The sequence below is a fragment of the Eptatretus burgeri genome, chromosome 5, assembly GCF_056783735.1.
Source record: "Eptatretus burgeri isolate ZD-2024b chromosome 5, Ebu_testis_v1, whole genome shotgun sequence".
In the NCBI taxonomy this organism is placed as follows: Eukaryota; Metazoa; Chordata; class Myxini; order Myxiniformes; family Myxinidae; genus Eptatretus; species Eptatretus burgeri.
Window position 1 is genome coordinate 26157255 of NC_140965.1, and position 24558 is coordinate 26181812.

Genomic DNA, 24558 nt, shown 5'->3' on the forward strand with positions numbered 1-24558 from the left:
CACAACTTTGGCTCTGAGTTTGGAAAATGTTACGATGCCTCTTCCTGAGCGAGCATGCGCACTCGCCATTAAGCAATTGCTTCAGTCTGGTCGTGAAACAGATTTAAAATCATTCCAAACAGGAAACTTACTGTTTTTAAGAACATCATAAAGGACACAAACAAAAAGCATGGATAACTAATATGAGGTGTTAAATAAGGTCATGTAAAACAGGGTGCACCAACGGTGGTAAACAATTGGGTAAACAATCACTAACCCATTCAGTGATTTTATTTTTTTGCAGCCTTTAAAAATATATATTTTATTTCAATTGAATTATTTGATTGACCACGTGAGAACACAAATTGCCTTGTTTGCACTTCCAAAAACCCTCAGCTTTAGCAGTATTTGGGTAAAATTTTATGCCGTCTTGATCAGTCAAATTTTGCCGCTTGTGATCTCAGGGCGATGAATATCAAGATTCAGACAAAATGACGGTACCTCGTGATGCATTGCCTGAGCTAACTTAGTCCAAATGACGTGTTTGTTTAGTGCATCTTTTTCTCAGAGCTTGTTCCAAAATCTCCGAGAAGAGTTGGCAGAAGGTTCAGCTCTGGACTGTTCTGTTCGACGGCTTCATATGGTTGCCGTCGTGCCTGATATTTAAAGTTCACGAACTAAGCTAATATCAATCGTGCTTGGAAAGGCAAATCACGACTTTTTAAAGGACCCTTCCCCATGTCCTTTTTCTCAAAACTGTGTAGAGTATGTATAATGTATGTATAATGGTACAAGTATGTATTATTTATACCATTATATAATGGTACAAGTATGTATAATGATGCAAAGATGAACGGATTAGATTTTGGAGTCAAGAGGTCAGTGGTCATGTTAGGTGAAAATTCTGTTACCACACGAACTTGTGAATCGGTGATTGTATTTTGACCAAACTTGATTCAAGTATTATAATGATGTAAAGATGAACTGATTCGATTTTGGCATCAAGAGGTCAGAGGTCATGTCTGGTAAAAATGTGCTACTTGAGAGCAGCTGAATGTATCTAAATTAAACTTGGTACAATTATTATGATGATGTGATAATGTAGGTGTAGGCATATCGATTGACATCGAAGAGTGTCGTTGTTGTTGTTGTTATTATTATTATTATTGTTATTTTGTTATTATGGTATTTATTTCAATTTGGACTTTCAGGATAGCTCGGTGATTGTAAATATGCCACTGAACTGTAAGGTTTCATTCTTTGTGGAATGCAATCCAACATCATAATGATGAACGTTTTTACAGGCAAGGTGTATATAATCATAAAATACAATCTTTTTGGTGGGACATTAAGTTAGCTGTTCCATGTTAGCACTCATTTGTGAAGATGAAAAAAAAGAAAACTCAATATCTTTTGAAAGGTAGGTCATTGTGTCTTGGTGCAATCAACAAATTGCAATTTTCTGCCTCCGCAGTTGGCAGCATCACCAGCACATGGTACATCGCATCATGAGTACATGGTACATAATTACAGATGGTGTGATAGGGACATGGCTGATTATGCCGAGGGAGTTGTTGATCTGTGGCCGGAAACAGGCATCGCTTTAACCTTCTCATGCTGTCTTTTAGTGTGTTCACTCATTTGTTGTTTGCAGACATCTATTTATTATGCCCAATTAGTGTTTAGAGGTAGGTGTGTGTGTGGGTGTGGTGTGGATTACGTGATGTCAAATTGAGACTAGGAAAGGATTGAGGAGGAAAGTAAAAGAGTATGTTGTAGTGTGGAAAGATGAGAAAGGTGGTTGGTGGGAGATTGAAATAAGAACAGGATTGAAATATGTGTCGAATAAGTAAATTGCAGGGAGTAGTATCACGTAAATAGATTGACCCTCTGACAAAAGAAACATCATATATTTTGATAATTGTGTTTGTGCATATCTAATCTGTACATTCATTACATCCTGATGACAATGAGCATTCAATTATTTCCATGACTCTCGAGGTATTGAAATATATGTTGTCATAATTTAATGTTTTTTTTTTTATGGTCACAATCGATTGTCGCTAATAATACTGAACACTTGCTTCATGCTCGCCTAAAGTGACCTTTTTGATTGTCCAAAAGGTGTTTGCTTGTCTATTTGTCACCCATTTGCCTACCTGTAGAACACGTGCCCAGACCCTGAGCCAGCCTGTGATGAAGCAGCAATTGAGGTTGCAAAGAATCTCTGGAAAGAGCCGGGGTCAGTAAAGAGCAACAACGTAATAACTGTGGAAATGCAGAACTATGTGCCTTTTGGTAAGTACTCCTTTCAAGACTTGATGAGAGTGAAGTTGTGATTTCAATACATCAGGCTTTATAGAAAAGCCTTAAATTTCTCTCTGCAGCTTTGAAACTCTTCGAAAGTAATTACTCCAAATGCATGTGAAATTTATAATCGAAATTCAAACTGTCATTTACCTCCAATTTATAGACCCAAATGATGAAAAAGCAGCCACAGTTGTCACAGAAAAGTTACCAATGCATAGGTCATGAGATTAGTTTGCAGGCGGCATGATGGAAATCTGTTACGCCTTCTGAAACGAATTGTTCACAAGATGATGTTTCAAGGCGTCTCCAAGAAGCTTCACGATATCGGTTCACTTGATGCGTCAGCCATTGTTCTTCAGAAGCGAAGAGCACAAGTCCGCTTGTAGTTCATTTTCTTTTGAATCCTTTCTGCAGAAATTAGGATCATGAAGGAACATCAACTAATGTGTTCACAGAGATTTTTCTTACTTTTTTCCCCCACACCTTCCTGGGACGCCTTGCAATAAACTTTTTTTTGGTGGCAAGGCGATTGATTTTTCTCCAGTTTCACCTCGCAGCCCTCAACTAACTGAACGCTGCCCACGTGGCTGCTCCTCTCCCCACAGGAGGCTTTATAAAATGCAGATTAGAGCGTTCATTAAATCCACTGCAGAATTTTCATCTCAGTGGCAATGAATTTAGATGGGAGAACAATCATTGATATCATAAATGAGGACGAGTGGAGTGACTCCTCCCACCCCCTCTTGTCTCCAACCATTAAGGATTCGTACTGCATCAGCAAAGTCGGGCAATTATTAATCCTTTTTGATTCACTATAGTTTGGCGCACATTATTCCCAGCTGTATGCCTGGTGTTGGCTTAATAGTTTGGGTGTCGGGCTTGGGATCCGAAGGTCCTGAGTTCAAATCCCGCTGTGCTGTTGAATTAATACCAGGTGGGGTTGACTGTGCCTGTCATCCTTCCAAGGTCAGCAAAATGAGTGCCAGCTTGCTGGTATCCTGTGTCAGAGTGGCGATCCGTCCAGGATTGTGCCCAATAGCCAAGGAGACTGCTTAGGCAGCACCAACACTCTGCACAGATTATGGTCCCGATGGATGGATGGATTCCCAGCTGTGGGTGTAATTTATTTGAAATACATTTCGTGAAAATCTAATGACAAATGAGAATTTTCAAATGCAAAATCATGCATTTTTAAAAAAGCCATTGTATTAAGGAGAACGGCCACTCGGTGGAGTACATACCTGCGCCAGGCTGATTAGTTTACGTTTTGTATACCATTGATAGTCTGGATCTGGATTCGGACATGAACTAAAATTTAATCGGCTTGTTGTTGTCACCTAACCTACTCATCCACCAAGTTTGTCCGAATCCGTCCACTACTCTTTCAGATATCGTGCTACATATCGTTTTAGCCCAATCATTCGATGGTGAAAAATCACTTTTAAAATTTTTGGATCAGGATCCAGATCTTCACCAAAATCGAATCAATTCTTCCATGTTACATACCCAACCCGCCCACCAACTTTCGTCCAAATCTGTACAAAACTTATTTCAGATGTTGTGCTGTATATCGGTTCAGCCCCATCTTTCAATGGTGAAAAATCACTTTAAAAATTCTCCTATCCGTATCCGGATCTTCATCAAAATCTAATCATTTCGTCGTCGTCACATCCCCAAGCTCACCACCAAATTTAGTCCGAATCCGTCCACAACTTTTTGAGATGTTCTGAAGACAGACAGACAAGGGTGAAAACATAACCTCCATCCACCTTCGGTGGTGTCGGTAATAAGTAATTTTGGGTTGGCGCAAAAATTATTTGTGCACGGATGGCTCTCTGCGTCATCAAAATTATTTGTTTAAACAGGTGTATAAATAACGTACAGAATAAACGATAATTGAACGCTGTTTCTTCGAGTATTTTTGCTTTATCCACTGTTGTGTGATACTTGATCAGCTCTCTTGTTTTGCTCTTTCCTGTGTTTTTCTCTTCCCTGTGCCACAAGTTGAATGCAAGGCAGCATTTTTGCAGGAGTCATTCTCTGTGGATTCTCCTGTCAAGTTTCAACTTTTGCTCAGAGCAAGTTGCCCTTTCCCCCAGCGTTATTCTCACCTCTCCGTCACCTTTAACAACCAGGTTGGTCGAAGAATGCTGAATTTCATTGATTTTCTTGCTCGGATGTGTACTTTAAATGCACATAATGACGGCTCAAGTTGACGTGGACCTTTTTTAATATTGTAGAACATGTGAAAAATGTTTTATCATTTGGTGCTGAAATTTTGTCTTTTGTCTTCCAACCTGAGCAAATTATACACAAAGTGAAATCGTTGTTTGTCAAAGGATTATAGGTAAAGCCAATACTGTGGCCAACATAAATCACGTGTGCTGTGGAACTTGTGAAGAAGCACATCATGCCGGCTGAAATCCACAGGGAGACTGTCTGCACTATTTCTTTATGCATGGCTTAAACATTCTCTCATCAAACTCATTCTGCCACTCCAGCAAACATGAAATGTGTCGAACAGATAGTTTATGTAGAATCGCTGGATAACTATACACAAAATTGCAGAAGAATTCGATGTCATTGTTGGAATTGTGGAAATAATCGTTCATTCCCACTTGAAATTCAATAAGGTTAGTCGACGGTGAGCAACGAAAGAGCTCGCATTTGATCAAAAGGCAACTCGTCTCGACATTGAAACAGACCTCCTGTGATGCCACCACAGGGAGAGTGAGATGATATGTTAAAGAAGATTGTCTGATGTGTTATGTATGAGACCTGGGTCCATCATTTCATGCCAGAGTGGAAGCGACCAAGCTTGGTGCAGACGTTTTTGGTTCGTACCGTCCGAAATGTTCAAAGGTTGGCCAACTGCCAACGACTTGTTGCACACTGAAGTGAGATGAGCAGTGTACAGACATGTTGTCTCGGGCAGTGACTTCACTGCATGACGATGCTCGCCCTCGTATGGTTAAGTTGTCTAATAACACACTATCAGAGGTGGCTTGCGATGTTCTAAATTACTCCCCGCGCAGTTGAGACCTTTGTCGCCTTGTGATTTTCATTTCTTTGGACCACTCGAAGAACATCTGGGTGACATTAAGTTCACGAATGATGAAGATGAAGATGTCAAAGCACGTGTCCTAAAATTGCTGCAGAGCCATCCTGAAGATTTCAATCCAGATGTCATCGAGGGCTCATTATATCAATGGGTCAAGTGTGTACATGTAACGGGAGAATACCTTGAGAAATGGTTTCATCGACCTCCCTGTGCTCTTGTCATTTTCTCAGAAATTGAAACATCTCCATGTCGACCTGCGCTCTCCTCGTATATGCGTCGGCAATCATCGATTCTCCAGTTTCTGTTGTACTCTGATTTATGACACCACACATCTGCGTTGATTTTGTTTATTTATTTAAATTTGATGTGATGTATATTTAATAACATTTTTCATCGTTGGTGGCTGCAGGTTATGGCAGGGGTAATTGGAAATGGTTCCCACGTTTCGGAGTTTGCATCCTAAGCTTGTCCCTTCATGCCTTCGCATGATCATCCTTTATTTCGTTGTCCACTGTATGTCCACCTTTCATTATCAGAATCATTGGCCGTCACTTTTATTTGCAAATCGCCCTTTTTCATACAAGTCATGAGAAGTTCAGTGAAATGGCTATTAGATCGAATTTGAAATTAATATTCCAGTCCTTAACTTTTGGCGGGCGTTTTTTTTTTCTTTCTTTAACATTTTTTTTTTTTTTAACATCCGTGTTTTACAGTTTTCTATCTTTATTCTTGTTGTATTCTTCAAATCTCTTCTCATGTCTTTTTTTATTGCTTTTTTTGTTTTTTTCCCTACCATGGAAAAAAAAAACATTTGCATGTCTTTAGTTGGTGCTTTTGTGATGGTTTTGGTGTGAAGACAAAAAATAAAAAAACACAGAAGAGAGTCGAGTATGGTTTTGAAAATGTCTTGCTGTGCATTTTTCTTCATCTCACCCAGGCGTACAATGCCCACTGCATGGTTTCCGGCTCTTGCGATTCACCTTGCTCCACCGAGCCCCCTACCGAGGGGGAATTGTGCTTGCTTGTGGGGAAAGTGCAACGGCATGATTTTTCCTTTGTGGCTCAAACTTCAGACACAGGAAAGGCGATTGAGGTACGAGCAGGCAAGAGCGCCATTTGCATAATCAAGATGTTCATGTGTATCCAGCAAAAAAAATTAGTGACCACAATAACTCCTCAATCTTTTTTAGAAATACATTTTATTCCCCCATGCTCTATATACATCATTGATAGGAGCATGTGATGCTCGTGCATCGAGGAAATGTAAGATGCGTAAGTTGGAAATTAAATTACAATATAAAAGGGTCTGACAGAGGGGAAACTCATTCACAAATTGGACGTTTGCGCGATCACAAGGCGAGAATTCTCGAACATGTGAGGGGATCTGTGCTGGATGAGGTCGAAGGTAATTACCAAGAAAAAGAGTGGAGTGATCGCTGAGATGGAAAAACTTGAATTTGTTGCTCCAGGTCAAGAAAACAGAATCGGCGTGTGTTGATACTTATGTTGCATACTGTTATGGGCAAGAAGGTACAATGACTGTTTTTGTGGGCTATGTTGTCATGTCTTATCTTTGTTTTGTTTTTCAATGATTTTTCTTCCATGATCAGGTCAGGTCAGGTATCGGAGCATGTGCCGGAGCAGCGCGTCGTTGCGTCTGCTTTCCGCCAGTACTTCAGGGGCTTCCGTCTGGCCATCCCCCAGGCAAACGCCTGGCCCATCCCCCATCTCCTTGAAATGCTGATCAATCTGCTGCAACCATGAGGCACGTGGTCGGCCCATTGGCCTGCTCCACTCACGAGGCTCCCTCGCTGAGAGAATCTGGTGAGCAGGATCAGCGTCAGGAAAATGAGCCACATGTCCAAATAGCCGCAGCTGACGCTCACGGACTATGCAGGTAACAAATCTCATTTGAGTCTCTCAGCAACCACTCGTTGGACACAAAGTCTGACCAACGATAGCCAAGGATTCTCCAAAGAGACCAGGTACCAAAGGAATGAAGGTGCCAACTCATATTCCTGGTCAGAGTCCAAGTCTCACATCCATAGAGCAAGACTGAAAGCACAAAGGACCTGAAGACTCGAACTTTCATCCTCCTGCAAAGGCACTGTTAGTGCCACACCCCATGATCCAGTGAATGCAGGACTCCCCAAGTGTGACCCAGACGTCTGTTGACCTCTGGCTCACAGCCAGCAGAGACATGAATATCACTATCATGGTAAGTGAATCTCTCTGTGACCTCAACATCCTCACCACAAACAGGTACAGACAAGACAGCAGCATCCAAGATGTCACTGAAAGCCTGGATCTTAGTTTTGTCCCATGAAACCTGTAATCCCAGTGGATCCGACTCCTCGTTCAGCACCTTGAGGGCCCCCAAAAGGATATCCAATCTCTGCAAAGATGACTGCATCATCTGTGAAATCAAGGTCCGAGATCTTGACATTCCCAAACGATGCACCGCAGCTTGATCTCTCCGACATCCTCCCCAGAATCCAGAACATACAATTGCTGAGAAGTGTGGGATCCAGCACACACCCCTTACAAACTCCAGCATCAACTGGAAATAAGTGATGGTATCACCACATCTCACAGCACTATCAGTACCAGAATTAAGTTCAGACATCATAATTGATCAGTCTTGGTGGCACCCCACGAAGAAGAAGAATCGTCCAGAGGACATCCCGATTCACTGAATCAAACGCTTTACAGAGATCAACATAGGCTGCAAGCAGCCCCTGCCAAACCTCTCGTCTGCATTTGCTGTTTACCCGAAGAGCAAGGATACGGTCAATTGTTCACCTCTTTGGTGTAAAGCCTGACTGCTCTGGACGCTGGTGCTCAAGCAGATGGTGGTGAACCCTATCAAGAATTATCTGAGCAAAGACCTTTCCCGGCACTGAGAATAGCGTCACTCCTCGGTAGTAGTTGTAGTTCTGCCGATCACCCTTCCCTTTCCAGAGAGGGACAACAAGGCCCCCCTTCCAGTCAGTTGGGTTGATACCTGTATTTCAGGCACAGCACAGAACTGCATGCAACGACACGAGTACATCATTTCCACCAGCCTTGAGAAGTTCAGCATGGATGCCACAGATCCCAGGAGCTTTATCCCATTTCAATGGATTCACCGCAGCCTGTGTTTCCACAAATGAAGGTGGATCACAGTTGATTGGCGTGTCAGCAATAGGAATACCAACACCCCTGACATCCAACTCACGAGCTGCTGGATCAGCTTGGTACAGCTGCTCAAAGTAAGCGGGCCTTCACTTCGGACTCCTCTGTCAAGAGCCTACCACCCTCCGCTCTAACTGCAGTACACAGTGGGACGGGCTTGGAGGAACGCAATGCGCGAATTCCTCTGTAAGCAGGACGAGAATCACTTGACCACAGGTGATGCTCTACCCCCTCACAAATTCCTCGCACATTGGCCTCGTTGTCCAACCTCAGCGCGCGTACAGTTTTACGCCTCAACTCCCTGAACAGCTCAGCTCTGCCATTAAGCCTGGCCCTGCAACTCTGGTCAATGGTATCCTGACCGATAATCCTATGTTCTGATCCAGGATTTTGTTCCCTCCCACCACCCCCACCCTCTCTCTTCCCCCCCCCCTCTCTCCCTTTCTCGCCTGCTCTATTGTGGGCTTTCCCCCTGGGTGGTGTCTCACTGGTGCAGATGTTGAATTAAATTTATGGGGTTATCTTTTTTTTTTACAAGTGTTTTAATGGAGTGCTTGCTTGAATTCTTAACGTACTTGGTGAGTGCTCTACCAGAAACTTGCGAACTGAACACACCCCAGACCTTCTTGAGGCCTGAGCCTAGATCTCCTGTAATCTCTATACCCCAGAGAGGATAGTAACATGAGCCTGCCAATCCCCTACAGAGTGGGTGCACTCGTTCATTAAAATAACCATTTATCTCAGTTCTCCTTTGACTTATTTAGTTATTGTCTTCAATTTTAACTTATTCATTCATATATTTAGGTTCGGTGTGATTCTTTTATAGAGTTCTTATTGTTTTAGTACGGTATTCACTTTAGTTCACTTGGGATGACTGAAAATTACCGCCCAAGAGTGCTTCTTCGGTTTTTAACATGATGCCATTGGGAAAAATGTTTTCAATTTCCACTTTTTCGCATAACACTCGACTTTGGGAGCACGCAATCCTGAGCATTAAGCGAGGACTCCCGGTGCTCTGGATTCCTTCCACAGTCGACTGTTTTGATGTAACAGCACAGTGTTTAAGATGTTTAATGCTCATGGAAGTGCTTTGCACATACACTACCCTCCCACAATTAATGAGATTCCCCTTTAGAATTGTAGGAATTGCACACACATTATAATGTCGTTAAAAACCAGGGAACAGCATCATTGCTCGGTTTCAGAGCACTGTCTCCCAGAACAATGAGTCCTTGGTTTCAGAAGAATGCAAATCAGCCTTGTGAGGTGGCACTGCTGTTCGTATGATTTGGACCATGCGATCCATTGCTGAGTCAACCGTGGGGAATGTCCTAATGAAGTGGAAGACTACGGACAGTTCTGACCCTGGCTATCTATCTATCAAAATATCAAATGCATTGTCTCAACAGGGAAGAGTACCCTGTGACAAATCGTAAGATGTATGACTATTTCGTTGCATTATATCTCTGTGATGTGACAGGAAAGTTCAGGAACCATTTGGTTGTCAGGCAAACATCAGTATAAATAATTGAGCCTTGCATTCCATAGAATACGCATGAAAGGACAGCTGCAAACAAGCCAGTCACGTTCTGGTAAATGCACAGCATCCCAAGTCATTGTACAGGGTGTTTCCAAAGTCTGGAATCATTGGATTCTATTTTGAATTGTTGTTTTTAAAAAAAAATTTGACATGATGCCTTTGGGGTAGATAGGATGCCGTGGGCTGATAGGATTCCATCCATTGGGACCATACTCTCTACAGAGTGTCAGTGCTGCCGAAGCAGTCTCCTTGGCTATTGGGCACAATCGCCACTCCGACACAGGATAGCAACAAGCTGGCACTCATTTTGCCGACCTCAGAAGGATGACAGGCTGAGTCAACCCCACCTGGTAATAATTCAACAGTGGGCGGGAATTGAACACGAGACCCTAGGATCCTAAGTCCACCACCCCAACCATAAAGCCAACACCAGGCATACCGATACAATTGACCTCCACGTAGTCGAGATGTAAAACCACTTAACACCACTTCTTTGGCGACACCTGAAATCAGTGCTTTATACCACAAGACCACATCCTATTGAAGATATAAATAATGAAATCAGAAACGAATGTGCTAAAATCAGTGTCAATGTTAAAAAACATTAAAATATACTCTACCGGTCAAAAGTTTTAGAACACCCCCATTTTTCCAGTATTTACTGAAATTTAAGCAGTTTAATGTTTCAATGTACTCTGAAATTAAAGCATAGAACAAATAAACAATTGCGGATAAAAAAGAAATCATGGAATTGTTTTGTTGAACAAAATTTAATCAATTTTTGACTCGTCAAAGTAGCCACCTTTTGCAGATATAACAGCCGAACATACTCGTGGCATTCTTTCTACAATGGAAATCAAATATTGTTCGGAAAGTTCTTCCCAACACTTGCAGAAGTTCTCACACACAAATGTGTTGCACTTGTCAGTTGCTTTGCTTTCACCATTCTGTCCAGTTCATCCCAAACCAGCTCAATGGGGTTTATTCTTGAAAATCCCATTGAACTGCAAATCTGCGGTGCACAAACTTAATGGATAATGGGGAAAATAGGGTTAGGGACTTCAACTTTAAAATTTGGCCAAGCTCTACCCTTAACATGTTTGTGCATTGTTTTTGTGCTATTTATTTTCATGAATAAGAGTTATTAAGAACATAAAATAAAGGATTATTTTCCTGTTTTAAGAACATAAAATATAGTTTATTTTCTTGAGTTATCAAGTTAAATTTACCTTGAATAATAATGATGTAAACTTGTAATAATGATAAACTTAAACTTACCTTTAATAATAATAATTATGATGATAAACTTGATCCAATAATGCGATGTTGATGTCGACGTTAAAGACAAGTAGATGATGGAGATGATGTTGGAGGGTGTGAGGGGATTATTGTGTTGACGGACGATGTTAATTAGGTGAATAAATGTGAAAAATAATTTGCCACCCCGCGATTATTATTCAACTGCATTGACCACAAACCTTGCCTCAATAAATTCACCGTGATTGAGCAAATCCACAAAGGGGAAACCAACGAATGGCAAAGCCCTCATGTACTTCAATTGTAATAAAGTAATAATTTTTAAATATCATTGAAAAATGCAGAAGTTTAGCGCTACTGCAGCAGCTTTATACACAGACCACCCTTATTCACTGTAATAAGACAGATGACATTGAGTCGCAATTTAGGAGATGGAGGCTTTATTGATTGGTACATAGTTATGGCCATTATGGTGGCCTCTTCTTCACCCAGATCCACACACTACTGACTACACCCTGTAATGCTACATATCGATATACAGTCAACCCTTAAATATTGTGGGCTTTAACCTATCTCGAGCAGCCTTTTTGCTTTCCAATTTAATTATCGTGGGGTTTAACTTCAACCTATCGCAGATTTGCAGCTGAGCTGTGATGGTCATCTTGCACCGTGAGACTTTTGCACACTGTTAATAATGGAATGGGTACCCAAGTGTAATACGAGAGACAAAAGTGATTCTTTCAATTTTATTTATTCGCTCGTTTACAGAACTGCAGAACGATTTATAGAAGAAACGCGTCAACAGATTACAAAGAAAAACGATTAACGAGATTAATAGAGCAGGAATGATGGGGCGAGGGAGCAGGTCTAATCACTTCTGAACATTTAATCTGCTTCAATGCAGCAGGGTGCTTCATCATAAAGCCTATTTATACCTTTTTAGGTCATCTCTACCGAGATGACCTAATAAAGCCGGACCAAATGTCCATCAACAATTTTTCTTTCCGATCTTGATGAAACTTAGTATGTGGGTAGAGGTCGATGAGTTGTTGCACAACGATATAACTTTTGTCCGGGTTCAAGGTCAGGGTCAAGGTCACGAGGTCACCTAAGTTATAAAAATCGCCATTTTCAAAACCTATCTGGTCTGCCATTCTACAAGATATTCGGCAACTGTTTATTGATTATGATAGTAAAAAAATATTATCTTGTATCTAACCGGACAGATTTTTGAATTTCCGTCCCGTTTGGCCGCCACGTAATCTGGAAGATGGTCAAAAACACCTCCCGGTACAAAGAATACTTTTTACTTCCGATCTCGATGAAATTTGGTATGTGGGTAGAGGTCGATGAGTGATACCCAACGACATTTTTTTTCCCCAGATTCGAGGTCAGGGTCAAGGTCACGAGGTCACGAAAGTTGTGAAAGTTGCCATTTTCAAAACCTATCTCGTCTGTCATTTTAGGAGATATCTGGCAACGGTTCATTGATTATGATAGTAAAAAAAAAACATTATAGAGATGACCGTCACCCCCACACGGGGGTAATTTTTATTTTTATTTTGTGTTTATTTCAATTGTGGTGTGTTTATTTTTGGCTGCCACCCACATACCTCTCTATTTTCTCAAAGCCCAGGAACCTATCCCCCTTATTTACATACTAAATTGTTTTTAACTATCGCGGTTTTGAATACCATGGCGTTTTCCAGGAACGTAAACCTTGCGATATTGAACGGTTTACTGTATTGCGTGCTTCTTGGAAGTATTATGAAGGTGATTTGTGTTCTACAGTCTTAATTTATATAAGTCAATTTGAATAAACGTTCAAAGGTGTTTAAATACAAAAGTTCCGGGTTTTACTGCCATTTTCCCCAATGTCTATGACGCCACCCTAAAAACACGTTACATTAGTTCTTTGTGCCTGTTGTTTGTGTCTTTTAAAACATCCTTAAAAACACTAACTTTCATGCTTGGAGTGATTTTCAATTTTGTTTGACTGCCAGGCAGACAGAGTAAATATATTATCTCACTCCTCTCTGCACATGTGTGATCGGGACGAATTCAGAGCCGAAGTTCTGTAAAATGGCAAACTTGTCTTCCCATTCATGTTCAAAATGTAATATTCAATTTAATTAAGTTGTTCCTCGATCATAAACTGATAAGACGGTTGGACGGACATGCTTAACCTTGCCTTTCTCTCTTCGTGCACCGGGTAAATATGTGAGGAAATAATCAATCAATTTGTTGTGTAGCAATTTTCATTTGGAGGCAAAATCCCAAAGCACTTCGCAACAAAATAAGATGCAAGAAAAGTAAAAATAAATAAATTCAAAAGCAGCTGCAAAAAGTGAACTTCTTCAAAGAGATTTAAAAACCGCAATTGATGTGGCTGTGTGGATTTTAAAAAATTAGAGTTCCATATCTGAATAATTCCAAGGATCTCCATCTTAGTGCGAGGAAGTACTAGGTGATTCCCATTGTTGCACTAAAGCTTTTTGCAGGGGTGCAAAGTATGATTTGGTCATAAGTGTAGACAAGAACAAAGGTAACTTATTAAACTCTTGCTTACAAATGCCGACTTTGTTGAAATGTTTTAGTCCACTAATTTGATGTCTTTAAAAATTAATAATGATGAGAAGCTTTGCTTTTTTTTTTCTCACCTGATACACTTCTATTGGATGTCATTATGCTGCACCCACTCTGACCCCCACCCCATCCCTCATCTCCACCTCATTTAAAATGTGCACTCTGCTTTGCATGGTCAGAAATTTGTTGTCCATCTCATGTTAGTGTGTCATAATTCTTCTTTTCAGAAGCTGATAATATGAAAATGTTGAATTGTTACTCCACAACTTAGGATGCTTGAATATTAAACAATGCAAGTGAAGACTGTTCGTATTACGCAGTGAGGAAATGTGATGGGTGAGAATAGTGACAAAGGTCAAGTAAGATTATGGTTATGTCACATTAGTTTGCCTGTCCTCATGTTTAATGGGCCTTTGGTGGACAGATTGAGTCAGTGCGCCTGGAGCTTGGCAGTGAGTTTGGCCGTCGGTTGGTGCTCCATTGGTTGGGGGGAGGGGGTGATGCCGCCTCAGTCCGTGAGGCCCAGCAGGCATCACGATCCTCCAGATGCCTGCAACATCTTCCATCCGAAGAGCCACATTGGGATTCTATCAGCATCTGTGCATCCACATTGTGAGTAAGCATTTTTTTTTAATTGATACCCTGATGGGCAGTGCAACTTTCTATTCCACACACTTAAACTTTCTTTTTCCCCACCCCTTTCACGTATTATAGAGGGAAGGCACGTATGGATGGCGAGTGAGAAGAGGACATGCGGTTGTGGGGGAGGGAGGGAGGGAGGTGCAGTGTAGAATTAGTTGGATGGGTGCAATGAAAACACAAACACTCCACAAATCAAAGCCATATTACCTGCCTTTTCTTTCCAGCACTTCATGTTTCTACAATTGCATGAGTTGCAATACGTAATGCAGTGGATTTCTAATACAACGAGTATGGTGTACAATGAACTTGGTACAACGTACAGCCTGATGTATCATCGTGGCTAACTTGCACTTCAATATAATGCAGAGGTTCCTCACTGGGTTTTCCAGTTCCGAGTTCCCTTGCAGCCAATGAAATATGAGCATCTCTGCTCTAAGAGGCCATCTCCGAAACCTGCTACCCCATTTCTGATGCGTTGCCTTTGTGGAAAGAGGATGGAGTGTTCTTGTAATCCCAACAATGACAACAGCATCATTGATGTGGAGGACTTCTGGACCCCATGGGAAATCTTCTTCAGGCCAACAGACAGGGAATAAGTGTGGAGGCTTTGTTTCGAAGCGATTTTGGCAGCGTGGTGATGAAGAAATCTTCCTTCAAGCATTCAGCCAAGGCGAGGAACCCTGGCTGAGGTGTACGACACCTTCCAATATAATTGGGTCAAACAAACATGAATAACAAACAACAGAAACATTGAATATTTGAAGTTTATCCCACATGTGATTTGTTTAGCCCTTGCATATCTTCCGCCTCCCCCCCCCCAATCACAATGAAATCATCTTGCTTCATACAGACAGTCATATAATGGTCTACCTCTTGCTTGGTGAAGTACATGTTGCTACACAGCATGACATTTCAACCAGGAAGGCAAATTGCACAATTTATATGACTATTTCAGAAGATACAAGCATCGTGCGGTTTGATATTGTCTTGCTTGGGACGTTGTGGCGCATACGAAATGCAGTACATGTGAGGTAGGACTAGAAAGGTACATAAACTGCACTATCGTGTGTGTTTATCTCATAATGGTGTTGCAGCGCTGCTTTCAGAGTACTCCTCATCGAACTTCTCACTCCTCATTTATCAAATTAATAAATTATGTATTTTATCCAAGTCACGCTGGTTACCTCCGCCACTGAAGGTGGACGGAGGTTATTTTTTCACCCCAGTCTGTTTGTCTGTTTGTTTCTTTGTTTATGAGTGTGATTTCTCAAAAAGTTGATGGATTTGGACAAAATTTTGTGGACAGGTTGGGTATGTGACAAGGCCGAACTGATTGGATTTTCATGAAGAGTCGGATCTGATTCCGGCTTCTAGAATTTTTTGAGTGGTTCTTCACCATTGAGAAATAGGTCCAAAAATGATCTGTAACACGATATCTCATAAAGTTGTGGACGGATTCGGATAAAACTTGGTGAGCCATGTTGGGTGTGTGACCATGATAAACTGATTCGATTCTGGTGAAGATCCAGATCCGAGAATTTTCAAAATGATTCTTCACCGTAAAGAGATATGGGGCCAAAAACGATATACTGCACAGCATGAAATATCAAAAAGTTGTGGACAAGTTTTGACATGACTGTGAGTTGGTTATGTGACAAGAAGGTGGCGATTCGATTTTGGTTCAGGTCCGGATCCAGATCCAGATCGGGCCTAACAGTGGGATACAAAACGTAAACTGTTCAACCTGGTGGAGGTGTGTGTTCCACCGAATGCCCTTCTAGTTTGATGATTATCTAGCAGTGGACTCTTAATTACTGCTGTAACTTTCTCTTACAAAAGCTTCTTTAGAATAAATCATGGGATGTTTTCACATGGGTCACACAGTGGAGTTTGTGGCATGGGCTACAAAATTCGAGCTTGTTCCTGAAGATGGTATGATTGTTTTTTTATTATTCAGCACCACATTTGTTGAACTTTGCATTGGGCAATAGGGTCTGCTCATGATTCTCACTGTACATTTTTTGAAGCATAAGGAGGAAACTCTCATGGCACGTTTACCTTGCTACAATAAATGGATATGTTTGGTGCATCATTGGTGGATTAAAAGAAATCAGTTAAATCAGCACTCACCCCCTTAACATGCCTGGTGTTGGCTTAATGGTTAGGGTGGTGGGCTTGGGATCCAAGGGTCCTGAGTTCAAATCCCACTCAGCTGTTGAATTAATACCAGGTGTGGTTGACTCTACCTGTCATCCTTTCGAGGTCGGCAAAATGAGTGCCAGCTTGCTGGTATACTGTGTCGGAGTGGCGACCCATCGGGGATTGTGCCAATAGCCAAGGAGACTGCTTCGGCAGCACCAACACTCTGCAGAGAGTATAGTCCCAATGGATGGATGGACCCCCTTAACACCCCCCCACCCCCACCCCTCAAAAAGTGGAACAAATAATTTCCCTCCTTCTTGTTAATGATACTAAGTTAATTAACATGCTGCCAGTACATGACACAATAAATCAATTCTACTAACCAACGTACCACACGGGTCACTGTAAATTTTACCCAATAACCTTGTGGACGTGTAGGTGAGGTATACTTAGATCAGCATGGAACATGCTGTGACCACGGAAGAGACCATTGTGCAAAAACCATTTAAAAAAAACTACTTGCCGCAGGTATTTTCTGAGGTTAAAAGGAGATATCAAAGGACCATCCCACATGATCCCTACACAAGACTTGGCTCAACTGTATTTCAGATATAGTCTGGCAAACAAACTTGCATGCCAAATTTTTGCCATTTCCTTTGTAGTGCAGCAGATAATCATAACAAATGTGCAAATTATGACTAAAACATGAAATTTGTTACCAGTGTTAGTACATTCCATAAGCTTCATTTTCAGATCGGAAGGTAAGTCAGATTTGACCTTTGAGGATAGTGAGAGGTCAATGACCTCAATTACAATTGAAATTGTCTTTTTTCACGATTCTGGTGCAGTTTGTCTGTTTTGGGAATCATTAAAAAGGTATGTTGCCATGTGTTGGTCCCTTTATCTTCTGGAGAGCCTTTATACATAATCACAGGACGCAACCATGACTGAACAAGTGCTTTAAATGAGGTCAGTGACCTCAGAAAACTATTTTATTGAAATACACATTTAGGTTATTGTGATGTCCAGAACAGCTTGCATGAAATCGTGTTGTAAGATCATTTGTGCCACCTGAATTTTCAATGTGCACTGAACATAGTCTATAAGGTTAAAGTACAGTGGTCAGTTACCTCAGACACATGTATAGTACATACCGGAACATGTAATACACACACATTATCCATATAGATGCATAAATATAAAGGTGTCTGATTGCACCTAACAGTCTCCCGAACATGCACATAATGCAGTGCACGTGACTGCAGCCTTGGTGCACTTGCAGCGGCCGGTACATCCCTTCTCGCAGCCGCGGTGGATCAGTTCGTGGAAAGATTTTGATGCCTCTGGCAGTGTCGTCCAAAGAGGCTGCCACCCAGAGGCCTCCTTTGTCCAGCCCCAGTCAGATGGGATTGGTAACTCTGGATTCAGGACCAGAGTTTGGTTCCAGCAGTTGCCCTGGAGAGGTGCACGCTTGATGTGCTGCTGGAGTGCTGCCTGCGTTGGGGGAATGTTTTCTAGAGCCCTAGACTTGTGTGCGAAGAGCTGTTTCCTAGCATCGTTCACTTCCATGGTGTCACTGGTGCGGTCATACATCAGCACAACGAAGCGCTCCAGCAGTGACATTGACTCCTCACTGACATCACTTGGCATGCATAAGAGTTCTTCAAAGGCATCAGTCACCTGTGGGAACACTTTCCAAATCTCCCAGGCAGTCTTCTTCCCTCTGCCAGCGAAAGAAGACACGGTGTCGCACCCTGTGAGGGCATGGAAGATGGGGAGAGTAGCACATTGTCTTGGGTTCATGGCGGCAGCCAGTTGGTGAACAGCTATGTACCGGAAGCTGGATCCAGTACCAAGAGCTATCCACAGCTCGTCAGGATTGATGTTGTTGAATGAAGCCACAGCCAGTACCACAACATCAGTATCCACAGTGCGTATGGCCACCTTCCTGATCCCCTTCTGCACAGCATCTGCCACATGTAGAAGCAGGCGAGTGTCCGCCTCCTCGTGTGAACATGGGGCGAGGCTGGTCAAGTCGGACTCGGCAGGAGAGCACAGGACCTCAGTTCCACATGTTGCATACATTTCCTTGCCATCTGCTATTGGAAGACGAATGGCCTCTCGTGACAGGAAACCAAAGAGCTCAGTCTTGTTTTGATCCACACGAAGGAAGCCCTTCCAGTTCTTAGGCATGATGTAGAGGGAGCCACTCTCTTCCTGACGCCCTTGCCCCTCTTCTGTCTGGTCGTGCCTTTCAGGCTGTCAGGGAGATGTACATTCCAGATGAGGTCGAGTCTGTTGACCTTTTCGAGTTGAGTGGAGATGTAAGGTGCAAAGACTGTTTACATACTCTTCAAAGGTCTTTGCCGTTACAGGATTGAGCATTTGAACAATAGCTGCTCCGTCAAGGATTGTGGCATCAACCCCAGGTGCGCTTGTGGTTTCGGGTTGGTCTGATTTCAGGCAGTGTAGTAGATCTGCTTTGACTCCAAGGCACAGTTTTCCTCCTGTTGATAATGCTGGTGGGGCTGCCTGGTTCTCGTGGCAGAAGAACTGGTCCAGATCCCCATCACGTGATTGGCAGGCAATATACAGCCTCGAGAAGAGACTACAGTCACTCTTCACTGCGGCGAGTTGGATCTGCTGATTTGACTGCGTCTTGGTCTGTGGCCGACTGAAGAGTGGCAACTTGTTCTTGGGCAGCGTTTCTGTAACTGGCTTCGTGCATAGTTCCAGTCTTTCTTCAACAAACTTTGTGCACTGCTCCTCACCAAGGGACTCAATCTTCCTGACAGTTTCTGCCACTGGGGTGTCCATGATGTCTCCCATGTCAAGGACCAGTAGGTCAAAGCTAGACATCTGTAAATAATTACCAACGCTGTGTGGAATATGTAGACACTTCTATTGGAACACAAATGCATGGTTTGTACATCATAAACATGTTTACCATTAACCAATGACGCCAAACATCAATATTTTGATACTTTGAGGTCATTGACCTCTCACGGTCCTCAGAGGTCAAATCTGACTTACCTCCTGATCTGAAAATGAAGCTTATGGCATGTACTAACACTGGTATAAATTTCATGCTTTAGTCATAATTTGCACAATTCTTATGATATGAGAGATTATCAGCTGTACTATTGTCGTTGACAAGCTTAGTGGTGGCCTAACGGTTAAGGCAGTTGACTTCGGATCTTAAGGTCCTGTGTTCAAGCCCCAGCTGTGCCAAAATAACACCAGGCAAGTTGACTCAACCTGTCATCCTTCTGAGGTCAGCAAAATGAGTACCATCTTGCTGGGAAGTGAGCCAGTCAAATATCCTGTGTTGGAGTGGCGACCCATCCAAGGTTGAGCCCCCTAGCCAATGGAACTGCCTCAACAGTATATGTACCTGGTGGCACGACGAAGATCATCCGTCCATACCTTGTCTTGGACATATTGCCAATCTTAATCAATTACACTCTTCAAAATACCTTCCTTCCTGCTGCGGAGCACTAATCTGGCTGCTCAAGCATCTTTTCCACAATTAAGTAACCGGCAACTCTGTAGTTATCGGTTCTCACGTTAACAAGCATTCTCTTTGCCTGAGTCTTATTTAAAAATACTCGTTCGATCGACTGCTTCTTATACTGTCGCTCCTTTCTGGACGTTACCAAAACGAGTCCCGAATTATAATTTCAGATCTCTTTCCCACCATCACAATTAAATATACCAGTCTGTAATTCTCAGCTGCTTTCCCCAAACCTTCAATTAATTACCCCGTGCACACGAAGCGAAAAGTGGGGTTATTGATTTGGTTTTTGTCTAAATGCTCTGTCTGCCAGGATCCAATCTTTTGGTACCCGTCACATCGTTAGCTGGCTATTAACTATGAGTAATGAGAGTGCATCGACCTAGACTTTTGTTATAATTTAAAGGCTGTGTAATGTGTAGCATTTGTCTTTATAGTGTTGCTAACCAATTGCCATGGTTATGTTTTTATGCATTTGCTGTAAATCATGATGGTGGCAATATAACATTGTTGTTGTAACAGAAAATAATTTAAAAAAATTTGTTGGTCAATAAAAATTTCAAGCTTGTTGAAATTAGCAGATGATTGTCTGGTACAGTACAGTGGTGATTGCCTGTGAAAGACGTACGTTAAGGGTTCGTCAAACATAACAACCAACAACGAAGCTATCCTGCCATTGACTACTGATGAGATCCAGGCTGCTTGAAAAAAAAAAAAAAACATACACCTTGAAAGAGATGAGAGATAATGCCCCTGGAAAAGATGAAATTGTTATAGATACAATCAAAGATGGCAATAAGTTAGGAAAAACTAGGAAAGATCATGGTAAACTGCTGCACAGTAAACGAATAAATTTTCCTGCTATTACATCTCCCGTTCCTTCAATTTTTTTCATCCGATTCCATGGTTGTGAGAGTAAACTTCTCTCTGGCTATTGTAAGAGAGCTGCATGAGCCCCAGAGAGTCTGGCAGTTCACTCAAGCTGACTGGCAGGGACTAAAAGCTGCCCTCTCACTTCAGGGCTAATCTTCCATCTCTGCTTCCCCTGATATTTATGCCACCTGGGAATTTCTCCATAAAAGCCTTCCTTCCTTTCTGCACAGATTTATAATCTGCAGGAAAATCATGTCGGTGACCTATAACCCCACTGCCTTTGTTGGAATGATAATGTTTGGATTGTTAGACATACCATAAGCTGACAGCCCTGTTTTTGACCCTGGGCCATTATTTTGTTATACACCAGTATTTAGAAGGTTGAGACTGATGGAAGAGTGAGATGGGTAAATCTAGCATTATTGTAAATTTTTATTATCATTTGAAAGCATTCCTGTAATAATACAATTTCTTTCTGTACACCTCAATCAGAGTGCAGGCCCGGAGGCCACGTCTCGCCCTGCGTGTGGAGCATGACCCTCCGGCCCTTTCTTTTGAACTCTTCCGGTTACGCGTGTGCACTCAAAGCCGAGAGGAACAGCCAGTCTCAGATGTTCAACTCACAATTAGTTTACAACCAGGTAAGAGAAGAAAATTAACTGCTGCCGGCAATTCTCATCTTGTTGCTGTTTGCATTTCCCAAGAGCACAACACTGCATTACCACGTTGTTCAAACGTCTGGAAGCTAAAATTTCTCAAATTCCTCTTCGATGTTGATTTTTGTTGTTGTTGTTGTTGTTGTTGTTTTGTATATTACACATATCATATGTTGGTGTTTATAGGTCAGGATGCGAACCTCTCACAAACTACGCACGTCACTTTGGACAGCAATGTGCAATGCGACGATTCCTTCCCTTCATTTTTGCACAACATTCCCTTAGGAAATCTTCAGCCAGGCGATCAGGTAAGATTTTGGTTGGAATTTTTGGAATAGATACAAACTGACGATGGGGAAAAGGTGCAAGACGGTGCGTGCTGTCAATCCATAGCTAGTATGTCGATTGCGTGGTTTACCTCGAATTGGTAATTTGTCGTCGCATCTGAGTGCTGAACAAATGATGGAGAACTTCCCGTTCACTTTCTAATTACAAATCGTGATACGCAGTCTCGAGTTTTCTTTGTTTTTCATTGTTGCGTTAAATTGCAGATTTAAATCCTGCATCCATATTAATAATCGAAATACTGGTGAAACTCATTTTACAAGAAATTTCTCTGCTCCAAATTAAAGTCTCTTTGAGGAGCTCTAAATTCAAGAGCTCTGGTCTTCACAAGCACTTTTCGATTTTCTGGCAGGTGGAGAAGGATGTGTTTGTTAAAACCACACTTGTTGGTTCTCGCATCTTCCTGATATCTGTGGCTTACACTGTGACAGCAATGGTGGGAGATGAAGAGCATCACTTATCCTGTCGTTGTCAACAGGTAAGGTTGAACCACATTCCTTTTACTGAGTAATTAATTTGCTCATACTGAGTTTGAATTTCTCACTTCGTTTTTCCTTTTTTTTAATAATATTTATATCCTGTTTTTATTTATTTATTCATTTAATTTTTTTTCTTTGTCCATTGCTTAGGACGAAACTGTTGTGATTGAAACCCTTCAGCCGTTCGACATGTCCGTGAAACACTTTTCTATGAAGGTACGTTGTTTCAAGCCCATATCCCTTTTCAGCAAAATGGTTTCACATCTATGATTGTCATGTAATTGCCCCAAGATGAATGTGAAGCACTTCGAAGTACACTTCATCAATGATCTGTCAGAATGCTTTGTATTCGTGGGAAGTTTATTCTGTTGGTGAACTCTTACCATGTAAATGTAATGGAAAAAAAATATACCGTATCACCAAAGGGGAAGAAATGGTCCAGTATTCGCAAAACAGCAGAAATGTTTATCCCTTTCTTTGTGGTCTCCAGCCAGTATCGCAAATTTTTAGCTTACCTGGACTTTAGTCAGGTGAGCTTATGCAATCGAACAGTGTCCGCAGGTGAAGTGAGTGAGTCAGACTGTCATTAGCGCTTGAACCAAACACGTGATTCTGATGAAACTTGGCCACAACCTTCATATCTGATGCTCAACGAAGATGTATTGACCACATCAAAATCTGTGCTCATTAAGGAGGTCTACGGGGGTGGGGGGTGGTTTCCCCCCCCCCCCAAATAGGTATTTGCTCTTCTCCAAAACTACACACATGATTTCGATGAAACTTGACCACAACCTTCATCACCCATGATGTACCAAAGTTTGTTCATGGCATTAAAAAAGGCGGGGTTCGTTGGGGGTGTGAGGTAGGTGGTGGGGAGGTGTGAGGTAGGTGGTGGGGAGGTGTGAGGTAGGTGGTGGGGAGGTGTGAGGTAGGTGGTGGGGGGTGTGAGGTTGGTGGGGGGGGTGTGTGAGGTAGGTGGTGGGGGGTGTGAGGTAGGTGGTGGGGGGTGTGAGGTAGGTGGTGGGGGGTGTGAGGTAGGTGGTGGGGGGTGTGAGGTAGGTGGTGGGGGGTGTGAGGTAGGTGGTGGGGGTGTGAGGTAGGTGGTGGGGGTGGAGGTAGGTGGTGGGGGTGTGAGGTAGGTGCTGGGGGGTGTGAGGTATGTGGTGGGGGGTGGTGTGAGGTAGGTGGTGGGGGGGGTGGGTTTGAGTGACCAGGTGAGCTACAGGGCATGAGGTCCTATTTTAGTCCCAAGGGCATGGAGTGAATTTCCTAACATCTCTGGAATACTCGTGTTTTTGAAAAAGGGGGGAAAAAATTTTTAGAACCCTGTTCATTTGAGGCAATTTCAGCTGGTGGCATGCTCACCTCTGGGAAGTGATTCTAGTTTCAACCTTCCCCAGTGAAATCCGACCCAACACAATATGCCATGTCAGGAGTATTACTTCATGGAGTATATTGAGCTTGCCATTCTTTATTACAGACTTTGTAGTTCATCAAAACTCAGCTTTCAAAATTGACAATTACCGTATTTGATGATTATCACACCATTTCCTTTTGCTGTCTCTGCATGCAGTGATATATTTTCTTTTCTTTTTTGAGACAATATCTAGGCTCTTGGAAGAGTGAGGTGATAAAGGGTTAAAAGGCAATGTAATGACAGTGGGACAACAGTTGGACACCTCCAGCAAAAGATTGAACAAACAGGAAGAAACACAGGAAAGAAATGGAAACGTGGGAACCTTTAAGTAAAAGAGAGTGGCATTTGTTTCGATAGGATTAATGAAGGCAAAACAGACCATGGCGAGAGATGTGGGTGCATTTGAGCATGTGGTACACTGCCTCCTGGGATACCCTGGAGGAAAATTGCAATTGAATGACCTCTGGAAGACAATCCCTCAAATTGGAGAAAATGGAATGAAAGGGTGGAGGTGGACAGCAAGTCTGAATTTTACTTGGATAGTTCAACCTCATCACAGGAGTGAAACCTCATCATAGCACTG

General features: G+C 42.3%; 1 protein-coding gene across 9 annotated transcripts in view; it reads left to right on the forward strand.

The window, feature by feature from the left end:
- Nucleotides 1–24558, forward strand: part of TRAPPC11 (trafficking protein particle complex subunit 11) — a 204981-nt gene that overhangs the window by 127393 nt on the left and 53030 nt on the right. For all 9 annotated transcript variants that reach the window (XM_085881171.1, XM_085881169.1, XM_085881174.1 and 6 more), the window contains exons 17-24: nt 2145–2277; nt 4294–4424; nt 6288–6443; nt 14332–14519; nt 21571–21719; nt 21921–22042; nt 22432–22557; nt 22709–22774. In XM_085881171.1, the coding sequence (XP_085737297.1) occupies nt 2145–2277; nt 4294–4424; nt 6288–6443; nt 14332–14519; nt 21571–21719; nt 21921–22042; nt 22432–22557; nt 22709–22774 (1071 nt within the window). The remainder of the gene's footprint in view (nt 1–2144; nt 2278–4293; nt 4425–6287; nt 6444–14331; nt 14520–21570; nt 21720–21920; nt 22043–22431; nt 22558–22708; nt 22775–24558) is intronic.